Source organism: Corvus cornix, chromosome 1 (genome assembly GCF_000738735.6).
Source record: "Corvus cornix cornix isolate S_Up_H32 chromosome 1, ASM73873v5, whole genome shotgun sequence".
NCBI classification, from domain to species: Eukaryota; Metazoa; Chordata; class Aves; order Passeriformes; family Corvidae; genus Corvus; species Corvus cornix.
In genome coordinates this window covers 109,370,461-109,383,727 of record NC_046332.1, presented here as the reverse complement: position 1 = coordinate 109,383,727, position 13,267 = coordinate 109,370,461, and the positions used below count along the sequence as shown (strand labels likewise).

General features: G+C 34.7%; 1 protein-coding gene across 1 annotated transcript in view; it reads left to right on the top strand.

The window, feature by feature from the left end:
- CFAP47 (cilia and flagella associated protein 47) overlaps window positions 1-13,267 on the top strand; it is a 278,885-nt gene that overhangs the window by 161,297 nt on the left and 104,321 nt on the right. Inside the window, exon 51 of the mRNA XM_039552038.1 lies at window positions 11,605-11,702. Coding sequence (XP_039407972.1) covers window positions 11,605-11,702 — 98 coding nt within the window. The remainder of the gene's footprint in view (window positions 1-11,604; window positions 11,703-13,267) is intronic.

Here is a 13,267-nt window from a genome sequence, read left to right as displayed (position 1 = left end):
TTCAGTTGATTGAATGGTCTTTGTCTCTCAAGTGAAAGGCTCATGCTCCTTGTATGTGGTGCAACTCATAAGAGCAGTTATTTGCTTTTGTGACACAGCACTAGTAAAAATTGGGTTAACTGTCTTCAGTAAGCTTATTTTTAATATGTTAACAATAATAAAATAAGGCTTGGTATTTCACAATAAAGAACATGAAGTATATTTCACCACAGCATATTACATCTGGAGGCTTGTTAAGGACCTTTAACAGGTCTTTGCTGCTAGAGCTTAAAATTAAAAAGGTTTGCTAAGTCTTAGCAATAATTAAGTGCCATATTTGTGAGTAGATTTCTGAGATTTAACAATACTGGCTGCTTTTATGCTGTCTTTTGTGCTTTTTTGACTTCTAGCTTTGTTAAAGGTCATTATGTTTAATGTACTCTTTATATAATCTGTGTTTCACTAATGTACACTTATATTTCATTCAATAACTTGTGTTTGACTGAAACAAAAGTTGAAAACAAGAATTAATTACACATTGGTGTAATTGTTTTTTTTTCACTAGAAGATTTTTACCAGTTCTAGTCATACTAATTTCATATTTGATTTTTTCTGGCTACAGTTCTTCGATGTCAAATGTTCTATTTTAAAGAGTTCTTAATGGCCAAAATGTTAAACTTATGAAGGTATTTTATGTAGTAAAACAACACCTATTAAAAAAAAAGAAAAAATGAAAAAAACCAAACTGAAAAATTGTGTTTTCTCTCTTTGAAGCAATATAACTATTAAATGTATACATTTATAATCTATTTTACATATTTTGTTTTCATTCTGACATGGAGGAGGAAAACACTTCAGTATCATTTTAAGGAATTTCCTGACTGGAAATCATCTGAATATAACTTAACCTACTGTGCCAAGGGTGTATCAGCTGTGACTGTGTGTACATGACTTCTGAGCTGGCTTTTGCCTCTTCAGACGTGTTAAAGTATTTGTGTGACACAGCTACCCAAGCTGTTCACCTGGCAAGTGATTTCCTCACATAAGTCACAGTTTAAAATGTGCAGCACTATGCAAAACCTGCAGTGAATGCTGTTTCTGCCAAGAGGCAGAATAAAAAGTTCTAGGTTATTTTACCATTTACTTATTTTGAATTTTTTCAAGCAATTGATATTGGTGGCTCTTCTGACATAAGATGTCTTTCCCTTTTGTTCTCTTTCCCTTTCCTTTCCTCGTTATGTGCTTTATATTGGGTTTGTGTGCATCCTTCAAAATTCCTGATGATTTTCCCAACCCTCCAGAGAGCCTGCAAGGAAATTTAAGGACCCTTTTTTCCATGATCACCCTTAGGAGCTTTATATGCCAGCATAATAGGAATGAACACTATTTTTTCTGTTCCTTATCTGAGACCTTATAAGTTGATATTCAGAAACAAGGTTACCTTTGGATTTTTCTGTTACCTTTGTATCTTTCCAAAGTTAAGACATAGGTACACAAAGATAGAAAAAAAAAAAGGTGTCAGTAGAAATAAAGGCAGATATAGCAAATGGAGAAAAAACAGTAGTCCTTTGGGACAAAACCTCTTAATTTAAGTAACTTTAAAAGTTGTATGAAGTAAGAGGGAGCAGGGAGGTTTAGCACATAATTTGTTTCAGTTCACTGGTTTAACAGAGTCCTGAGCCTGTGTTTTTTAAGAAGTATCACAAATTCAATTTATCTGAGTTTAAGATTATGGCTGTGAATGAGGGTGTTTTGAGACATGTTGTGGAATATGAAAGTGTGATAGTTAGGTATAACCTGGTAGAAGTAACTTGTTTCCTTGTGGATTTTGACAACCATTCGTCTAGGATATTCTTCAAAGGTGTTTACTAATAAAAACTGTATGACCTGGCTAATCTTTCCTAGTTCTTCTCCACCCTTGCCACTGTAAAGTTTCATTGATACTTTTTGCATGCTCTGAAGTCCACCATTTGTTACTCTCTCCATCAGAGAGTAGCAACATTTTGTGCATGTGAAAAGTGTAAGCACTGTCTTTCTTCAAAAATCTTTGTGAAAGAAAAGAGAACAAAATTATTTATGAAGCAGTAGTTGTTTTCTGAACTTCAAATTCTTACTGGTTGTACTAATTTTTCTGTGTTTTTGTGTCTTTTCATAATTGCCTAACAATCAGCTACTTTGTGGAGTTTTTTTAACTTTACTTCTTGAGTTGTTCTTGCCTCTCTGCCCTTTGGAATTATGTCCTTATTTTAATCTTAGACTAGATTATTCTAAATACGTCCTCCACTTAACCTCAGTTTCTTTCTTTGATAGGTCTTTGAGCTAAGGTAATTATAACAACCAAATAACTGTGAGTCTTAAAGCAAATATAATTTATCTTCACATTAGAAGTTAAACAGTATTTTAAAGTGTGTTAGTATTCTAAACAATCACTTCACTATATAACCTCCAGTTATATCAAATTTATTCTGAGTGAAAAGTTCTAGTTCTTCTTCCTTGCTCTTCAAACCTCTAAAACCCTAATGCAGTAATTGAATAAGTATCATCTTCCCACAAATTACCACAAAGATTCTGCTTGTGACAGCAGCCTGATTTTGAGGTAACCACTTGAGACATGTTACTCATCACTAAGAATAGAGCCAGGCAGTAAAAGATGAATTAACACCTTAAAGTGAGAGTTTTGAGAAACCCATGTCACACAATATGTGTGAGGTGCAGGTCACTCCCAAACATATAGACCATTGTACTTGAAACCTACCAAATTTATTTTCAATGGTCTATTCATGGCAGATTCCTTGTGTAGTAGATTGTTTCCTCTCCTAAATGCCCCTGTCATCCCACCTCTTCAGCGAGTATTCAGTGGCTTATTCTGAAAGTCAGGGGTTCTTCTCAGTGTGTGGCTGTATGGTCTTAGGAAGGCACAGTAAGAATGTAATTGATACCTTGGACCTACATTGGTAAGGTTTGTGACAATCCTTTTAATTCATTCCCCCAGAATTTATTCCTCAAACTCTTACTAAGACAAAATATTCCCTTCCATGTCTCCCCTCCCCTGCTTCCCCCCTCTCCTTTCAAAAAAATCCCAAACAGTGAAGTTCTGACTTTTGTGTTGCTAAAATGGGCTGAATTTCTATTCAGCATTTGAAATTTTCTTACTCTTTGCATACTTTGTGTTCACATTTGTCATGCTGCCTGCAGAGCTCAAAAAGATTAGGGAAGATGGATTCTAATGCCAAATCCATTACTTGTGTTATTGTTGATTTTCTATCTCTTGTGTCTCTTTATGAATGTCATCAGTGCTTGGATGACATACTCTCACGTGCTCTGAGTTTATTCCCATGCCACAATTCCGTGATTTCATCAGAGTTTATCATGTGAATAAGATCATAACCTGAGTTCTGTCCCAGTGTGTTCCAGCAGAGAGATGTGTGTCACCAGTGGACAGCTGGTAGCAGGCTAGGCTAAATTTCATGAAAAGTACATACCCTGGGTAAATGTAGAATACAGCCCAAATGGAGAGTGAAAAAAGCTCCTGTGGAAGGTGAATAACCATATTTGCCATGTTTACATTTCCATCACTTGACTGCAGGGGAGAAGGGGGAGCTGTGACATCATCATATTAAAGTACTGAGAGTTTGTGAAGGACATCAAGAATATTCTGAGGCAAAGGGATGTTTTCTGTCCTCCCCATCCCGTAGACATAGCAGATCTGCTGGATGATTTTTTTGAAGTTGTTACCTGGGAGATGGAGATGAGAAAGTGTCTATGGAGTAAAGGTGTCTAACTGAAAAATGGTGTTAGAACATCCTGCTGTGGTGGTATTAATAGGACGTAGGACTGAGCTTCAAAAATACCAACAGCATCAGTCATCCATTTCCTTGAAGTAAGCTCTCTGTAGTATTAAAATTCTCCTCCTTACAGTTTTGAAGAAGTTTAGGGAAAAGGAATGTCTTTCATGGGCTAGTGGTATCTGAGTTTTCACCATAAGGTGGTAATGTTCATTTTAAAAGATGCATTTGAAGCCAGAATTTAAAAAAGAGAGGTTCTGGATTTCTGCCTTTTAAAAGGTCAGATGCTTTTTCAGAACTTTGTGTTGTACTAATCACAGATAATTCCAAGGCCCAAAACAAGGTTTTGACTTTGCATTTTAAAAAATTGTTCTAATTCCTGTTTCCAAATTTTCCCAAGTGGAAGAGGCTCTGGAGATACAGTCCTTACCTAGTTTAGGACAAGTTCTGAAGAAAAGGAACCTTAATCCATCTTGCAGATTTTCCTTTTGTAGAACACCCTTCTTCACCAAGCCTGCCAATAGGTACTATATTAACTTGAAAATTCTGAATTAATTTAACATTAAGTACATATTTACACATGAAAGCATCATAACTTAATTTTAAATTGCAGCATTTTGAAGGCATCACTTTCATACATCAGCTGCAATTTGCATGTGCAATGTAGTACAGTCTTCCATCCTCAATGTCACTTTAAGGACTGTCCCTCTGCATGACTTAGGCTGGATACAGAATGTAAGGCACACTCTAAATTTATGGAAGTTGCTCTTGGGGAATTATAACATCATATCCTTTAGGAATAAGATTAATGACTGATGAATATTAAAATATTTTTTCAAGCACTGTTATATGGAATACATTACATGAATATTCATTTAGATGTTAGGGTTTCTCAGATATGTTCATGGACATAAAATGACAGCTGAGAGCAAAGTTTATCTTGCCATGTTATGCAAAAGCATTTTTTAAAGCTGTACATATTGATTACATTTATTGAAAAAGTATAACCCTTAGGTGAAAAAACTCATGAGCTCAAACCTAAAGGTGAAACCCCTAAATTAATAACTTTCCTGGAAGGAGAAAGTAGAGAACTGTTGCCTTTCCAAAGATAAGTTATTCCTCACATAGTAAAAATAAATATAAATGTCTGCCTTTTTGCATCATTTTGAGCTTTTAATGTAATAGGGTTGCAGCATTTTCTTAATGTGTTAATGTCTTACAGCTTCCCCCCATAAATTAAGTGCAGATTTTTACACTTGGAAACTAAAAGTGAAGAGAGGTATCTAGAGCCAGTTAAAAGAGGATTTAACTTATTTTTCAGTGGAGTGATGCGTCTACCTATAGAGAAAAGATTGCAGTTTTTACCTGCAGCATATGAACCAATATAGATTTATCTAGTGACACTGCTAAAAGGAGCATCCAAAACCTTATTATAACGGGTTTATATGTCTTAGGACAGACTATTGCAATTAGTTTGTATCTGGAATAAACTTGGAAGTTTATGGTATGCGAGTCTAAAGTAACCCACTAAAGTTCTCTAAAAATTAAAATTACAGAAAAAACCCTTTGAATTTAGCGTGGTAGAGAAACTTTATTTGTCAGGAAAAGTTTGCAAAAGAAATGTCAGGTCTTTTTACTGTAATTCTTAGATGGTTAAGGCTCGTCCAATTAGAAAAATAAGGAATGTAAATAATCATGTGCTTAACAGCTAGTCTGTTTCACATAATTTATATGAAAATATATTCTGAATCAAAATGGTCTAACTTCTGATTTTTCCTGCATGAGCTCTTTACATGTTGAAAGCTGTCGCATGTTTCTATATTGTAGGAAACTAGACAAAATTTCCTTTTTAATTTATGTCTTACATTCTGTAAAGTACAGCAATATACGTATAAGAGCAACACTAAGGATGCTCACTCAATGAGAATGTTGATAACTTGCAGCCCAGGAAATTTTTTGGAGAATCAAGACATCATGCTGTGTTATTTCTCTGCCTGCTATTCCAAAATAAACCCATACCCTTAAACATCCCCATCTAAGAATGCTTTATTTAAAGCTGGAATTGAATGTACTTTATTCATTTTTTACTGCTATATTAATTCTGCAAATATTAGGTTAAAATACTGTAGAAAGAACTTGCATTAAATTTGAAAACATTACTTCAATTCAGCTTTTTCCTTAAATAATCATGTTTCTGATGCCAATAGGAGCAGTCAGTAAAATCAGGATAAAGTGTTTCAAGTAAATTAATTTTATTCAGCACCACAATTCCAGTTTCCTCATTGTGTCCATATCAACACAACCCCTCCCAAACACCCTAGAATTCTACAATTTTCAGGAGACCAAGGCAAATCTTCCTTCATCTTCAGTGATGTGTCATTCAGGTGACTGATGGACAGCTCTGTCCCAATCAGGAGAGAAGGATCTTTTCTATTTATAGCTGACAGCACATTTAATAGCTGGTGTAGCAGACATAGGATGAAAAGGAAATTTAAGGAAAGGGGACAGAGAGATCAGAAATTTCAGCTTGTGGCTGATGTGGTAATAAGGTATTCTCATCCAAGTGAGTAGAGAGGAGCATCTTGTGAGTAGAAGGAAGGGGATTTCACAATTGGTAACTCTTCAGGATGTGATACAAAATATTAGATTAAAATTGTATGGTTTAAAACACCGATTTGCTAAGAAAGATTCTATAACATTTTAAAAATTGTACAATAAATTAAGAGATCAAGCAAAGGAGAAACAATTTATTTGCATCACTGAAGAGAAGTAGGACAAGGCACCAGACTGATTTGATTAAAAAAGGATGTTCAACTCTGGAAGAAAACCCAATGATTTTGTTATATCATACAAGCTGGAATGAGATTTGGAAGGGAAGTTTGAGGTTCTAACCTGAAATGTTTGTTGAAGGTTCTAGTTTAATTTTCATGTAAGTTGTAATTAGGTAGTCCTGTGTTTTAAATACAGAACTTTCTGTTCACAAATGTAATTACTGTAGATAAATACTAGTTGAAGAAATTGACTTGTTATTAAGGAATGGATACAGAAATAGGCCTTATTTTTTTTTTTAATCATCCCCCAGCTCAGGGTAAGTACATGAAATAGGAATTACACAGCTTTCTATGCTTCCAATGATTCCATATTAAAACCAAAAATACAAAATAATTGGGGAAAGTTCTAAAAACTAAAAATAAGTAAGCTCCTTTACAGTGGTGCTAAGTGCATATGCAGCAGCTAATGTATGGAAGAAGCTGGTTTGCCCTAACCATTAGTGGCAGATTCTTGACCCTAACTAGTCAGGGTGAAAACCTACAGACCACAGGAGAGACCAAAAGAGAAGGTGGTGGAGATTAAATATTGAAGGAGATGCATTTTTATGTTCAGAAGATTTGTGCTCGCTCCTCTCTAGTGGCGATTTCCGTCTGAAATACTGACTACAATTTGTTTTGTTTATTTCATGAGATCTGACAAGATCATGACCTGATGGTTGCATAAAGCAGGCTTTTATTTGTCATTGAAGCCCCAGAGTGAGAAGATAAGAGATCCAGGCCTAAAGTCAAATGGAGTTTATCTCACAAGACATCAAAGTGCAGCGCTCAGGCCCTAAGAAAAGAGTTAAAATGCATTAAAAATGTCAGTGGAAGTTAAAATGCATTAAAAATGTCAATGGAAGTTAGAATGCATTAAAAATGTCAATGGAAGTTTAGAAAAGTAGAGAGAAAAGGAAGCGTGCCAACTTTTTTTTTTTTTTCTGCCTACTTTTTAAATGTGTGCAGAAAACAGAAACAGACGAATATAACCTTGTTCTGTGGGTAGAGAAAGAGCCATGTCTGTGTCTCAGTCTGAGTACACTGAGTTTATCTCCATTGCCCGTGATGGTTGAGCCTTGTTTTCCCAGCATCTACTCTCTGGTAAAGTAAAACTCCTTGAAAAAGCCTAACAAAAAATGGTGAAAGAAATCCCCAAACTCTTAACCTTCTGCTCTGTACATCAGCAAATGAATTTCTGATACTAGACCTATCTTTAGCCATGCAAGTTGGTTTTTGGGTTTGAAACAGAAATGCTGAGATAGAACTAAAGGAAATTCTAAAAGCATTTGCTGTTATTTTGATCTGTTTAAGGTCTTTTGCTTTCTTTCTTTTTTTTTTTTTTTCTTTTCAGGGAGCTTAAGCTTCAGTAGATTTTTATAGCTTTGGAAGTGACTTCTGAGTATTCTTGAGAGTAAGAATTGCTTCTATCTTATGGGTTGCCTTAGGAAGAGAAGAAATTCAGAGTAAAATCAGTCTATAATTACTTGGGGGTGAGGATACTTGCAATAAATTGGCCTTGATGTAACCTGTTCAAATACATTATATGGATAAAGGCATGAGGTGGGACTCACCTTTAAAGTCACTATTTGATGTCAGGTTTTCAGCTAAGTGAGGATAAAGCCCCGAGTTTTATGTTTTTAACAATGCAAGTGGGCAGCAAAGCAACCACTCAGCTATGTTTTCACTGAGTAGAAGTTGACAGAACATCAAAGTTTATGCAACTTCAAGGCTTAATACTAAGCAGAACTTGCAGGAACGTTCAGTTAAAAGTTCAGCTGCAAAAGTAAAAGAGATGCTCCTTCAGCAGAGAAATGACAGGTTCATACCATGTATTAAGAAAACTGTTTCCATTAAAGTATTTAACAGTTTTTTGGGAAATGCCTCTTGAAAGTGGTCATTAAATTATATTATGATTAAAAATATCTAAATACATGTAATGTCATTGAAAAATGCATACAATGTATTCACTCTCAAACTTGATAGCTGTTTTCCAGAAAGGTAATCTATAAGTAATATAATTTATTTGGTCTCCAGAAAAAAGAACAATTTTTTCAAAATCGAGAAAAATTTATAATGTAAATGAATCTAAGCATTCAAATGCATAAAAAGTGCAAAAAAGAAATAAGAATTTGTAACATAAAAAGTTTTAATAGCTCAAAATACTTGAAGCAAAACTAAAAATAAAGTAACTTGACCTGAAAGCTTTGCTTTTGAGACATGTCAGGAATAAGAGTATTTTTTAAGCAAATTGAACAGAATAAATGAATTTATTAGGAAGAAGAGAGAAGGGAAGTAGATTATAAGTTTTATATTACTGCAATTATGAAGAACAGAAGTGTGACTCAGGTAAGTTATAAATACAGAGGAGAAATGTGTGGTCAGAGAAAAAAAGAAGGCTCTAAGTGTATATGGAAAAGTATCTTGGTTGCAGAATAGACATAGTAATTGCTGGAAGGCCTAATATGTAATGACAAGTAATGATGCAGGGTGCTGTATAACCACATCTCCTTTATTCACACAGCTGCTGGTTTAGTCGAAGAATTCAAATAGTTTTGTGTGTTGAGGCTTTCCTCCCTCATTCTGACGCTTAATAATTTTCTTTGGAATATATAAACAAACTCACATCTGTAATTTACAAATTTATGCAGGAGACCTGTCTAAAAATTGGCAACACATTCTCTCCCTTTTCATTTCTTCATATCCCGAGCTGACTTAAGCAAGCAGTTTCATGTTGGTTTGCACCACCACAATTTAATACATGAGGTCCTTCTGAATTCACAGACACAGAAATGTAGTGGTTTGGGTTGGAAGGGACCTTAAAGGTTGTCCAGATCCAACCCCCCTGCCATGGACAGGGACACCTTTCATTAAACCACAATTTTTGGGCAGACACTCTCTTGCAAAGGTGATTTGTTACTTCCTTCTTTATCAGTCTGCTCTGATCTTTTTCTGCTGAAACCTCAATTTGGAAGAGTCCCTCTGACCATTCCCCTCAAAACAAGTTCTAGAGTTTAGAAAGTCCCTGAACTCCACTGTAATGAACACTACTGCAAAGGATTAATTTAGATTTTCTGCTGCAGGCTTATCTTCCTTGAGCATTCCTTTTCCACCCTGATCATCTATCAACCCTTCTGAGTTTGTCAGGCTACCAGCTTCAGATGTGTTTGAAAAGGTTATGCTACTGATTTTTTAAATCCTCAGCAAGTTGTCACTTGAGGGTGGAGTATTTCTTTGGTGTGAGTGTTCTTGGAGGTTTGAGGAGAGGGTGGCAGCCTAGTTAATTTTCTGTTTAAATAGCAGCTTATGCTCTTTTCTGTTTTACTTAACAGTACAGAACCTTCATTTGTGAATGTGTTGCTGTACTTTAATAAATCACTTTTTCCTGAAGTTTGATCACATATCCTGGGTAAAAGGAACTTTACTGTTATGTTTTCATCTTTTGTTTCCTACCTGAATTTTAGAGCTTTTCCTAGAGTTTGACTGCATTCTTGAAGAATGTGATGTCCCAAGCTATGGGTACTCTGATTTTCTTTTGGTGTTTAATTGAGAACTTTTATTTCAACTTCCAAGGCAGTATGTTCTGTTTTGGTGTAAGGTGATCCTCCTTTCTTGCACAAGTTCCCTCTCTTCTGTGTACTATTTTTTACCTTTTTATTGATTAAACTCAGGGTAATATACATGCCAGAATCCTTTAATGGAAATTCAGGGGATGTCTTTAGTTCAGTGATGCTAATTTTTATAGATTGCAGGACACTGAAGCTATTCCAGGCAGTGTAAGGCTGGAATTCTGGTATTAAAACCCAGTAAATTGTATGCATATCAAATTAGCCCAAAGAAAACGAATAAGTTAATACAGGATGTATTTGGTTAAAATTGTAAGAAAATAATGCAAATAAAGGCAGTCAGAAACAGTTTTATTGGAAACAGGATTTAGAAAAAAAGTCATATGTGCAAAATAAGGAATGGCAACAAGGAAAGTGGTGACTCTAAGAAAAGCTGGGGTCACAACAGAAGAGAAAACCAGTAGGAACTCCCAAGATTAATGCTGTGGTAAAACAGGAGTGCTGATGGAGCTCTCTAGTGTATAATTCAGGAAAGTGTGAGTAGGAGGATTAAGACTATTTTCATCTCATACAATATACCGACAAACAGGAATAGGGCAAGTAGTTCTTGGGTATGCATTATTAAAAGATGCTGAACAACTCTTTATACATGCAAAAATCTTACCACATGAAATATTTCTGTTGTGAAGATCAGGCCTTATGGTAGAGATTTCAGGCTTAATTTGTTTCATCTACCTGAACGAGATTGATGAGATAATTTTATTAACATTCATGACTATGTTCTAAAACCAGGAAAATGCTAGATACTTAATGCCAGGCCTGTTAAATCTATCAGATAAAGTCATTGCAAAATCTTTTGGCTTAATGGTGAAGTGAATTAATGGAAATCAGAAATTAGACTTGTATTGAAATATCTTCCAATGCCAGTAGGTAGCCACCAGAACAAACTTCTTGTGGATATCTTCAAATCATGACCCAATGTCTATCTGGAAGATATGCTTTAGCAAAGCACAGATTGCTTGACTGAAATTGCACAGCAGAAATCCTGTGGAACTGAACAGAATTTAATTTCTCTGATACACAAAAGGTTGTATGAGAAGAACTAATTTTGATTTCCTGATATAAAATTATAAAAGTACTGTCAGTTTCCTATAAAGTCTTAGTTACAAATCAATGATATTTAAAACCCAGAAACTATGTGGTAGTCTAGGAAGCTAATTGCCAAAGTGCTATTTCCATTCAATTTTTGTACCTATTGATTTTGTTACTATTTTGAATTCAGACAAGAAGGGATTAGATAATGCCATTTGTTGACAGTGATTAAATCAGTTCATGATTTGCTTTGTCTCAGTATGAACAGTGACTGGCATTTCTGCTAAAAGTTCAAAGTTCTCATTGATTTGAAGGCTGCTAGGATTGATCACCTCACAGGATAATTTGTAAGGCATTTTGTTCTTTTTAATATAGAAGGAAGTTCTACAGATTGCAAAGTGTGGTTCTCCTTGAAGATTTACAGCACACCTGCAGCAGCAGAAAGGACGATAGAAGTGAACTGCAGAGCTCTGGTAAGATTACTCAAAATGTCTAATTTTGTTCTACTGCATTAGAAGAAAAATACAATTTTTATTGTTGTTCTGGCTGCTATCACAGAGGATTAATCAATTTTATTAAGTGACCACACAATCATTGGTTGAGTAATAAAATTCAATACTTAACTAAGATCTCATTTAAGCCCGGTGATATGAAGTAAAATGAATGATTTAATAAAAGTATCTTCTTTATCCTGTTTGAAAAATTACACTTTTATTCTGCTGATACCTGCTTCTAATTTTGGATTTCAAATAAGCCTGAATTCTACAAAAACCTCAGTTTCTCTGTTGTCCACAACAGAATACGGCTCTTTTGGAACTTTGCTTCTTTATGCATGCCAAATTAGTATTGTAATTTAAATTTCATTAACCATTGGGATGTATTTAATCATGTTTGTATTACTAGATGAATACATACTGTCACTCTCAAAAAAACCCCCCTGAATTATATTAGTCATACTAGAAGAACAATTACATCATATTTAATAAGTATGCTTTAAATCACTTAACTATGTAAAGATAAAATAATTGTTTAGTATGTTTGCTTAATAAACAATGGTTTTGTTTTCCACAGATTTGTAATTGCATTTGTCTTTGAATTATCATTTGTAAGGTGTTAGTTTTCAGAGCTAATATTTTTCCTAACTTCTGTAAATGGATTTTTGCTTTAGCACCTAGACATCCTGCTTTCTGCACACATTGTAAGCAGCTAACAAATGCTGCCTTTAATAACATATAGTGGTAACAGGTTCTATGAGTAGAAATGACTGGTATGGTATTTTTCTGCAGGAACATTTTTGCAAATAAAAATATGTGATAAAAGTGCTAGGGGAATACCTCTTCCAGTCACAGATGCTGGGAAGGGAGAAGAGTCTCCTCAGCTGATTTTACATGTGTTCATATGGGGGGAAGAAAATCCAAACCAGTAAGCACTTGAAAATATTTAAATATCATTGTTCATGTGTGACTTCAGGTTTGCTCTTTCCTTGAAGTGCAGTATCCTGAATGTGAACTTCTGTAGGGATGAGAAACATAATGTTTTCAAAGTCTTGGTGCTGCATGAGTATGCTGGGAGGTGTCTGGTGCTAGTAAGAAACATAAAAGCTAGACTAAAAGAGATTTGAGACCCTGAAAAGAACAGTGTAAGTTTTTATCCCACAGTATCATGCATTGCCTTGTATAATTTTCTGATCTGAAAATACTCTGAACGGGTAAAAGAGAAAGCTAGATTTGAAGTACACTATTGACTCCTATTGTATGTGAAGTTCTCAAGGTGCATTTGAACTCTTCCTATAAATTTTAATCAAAGTCAATGTGAAAACTTGAAAAAAACACATTAAAGTACAAAATACTTCTGCAGTGTTCAGGGCATTGAAATTCTTGACCTGAAAATTTGAATTATTCCTTTCTAGTAAGATGAAGGAGGTAAAGAAGTAAGTATACCTCTTCAGATGTCTATGGAAAATGTAATAAATTTTTTTAATTGATGAATTTGAAAGATGACATGAATATTTCTGACTAGCAAATAACATGTGGTTACT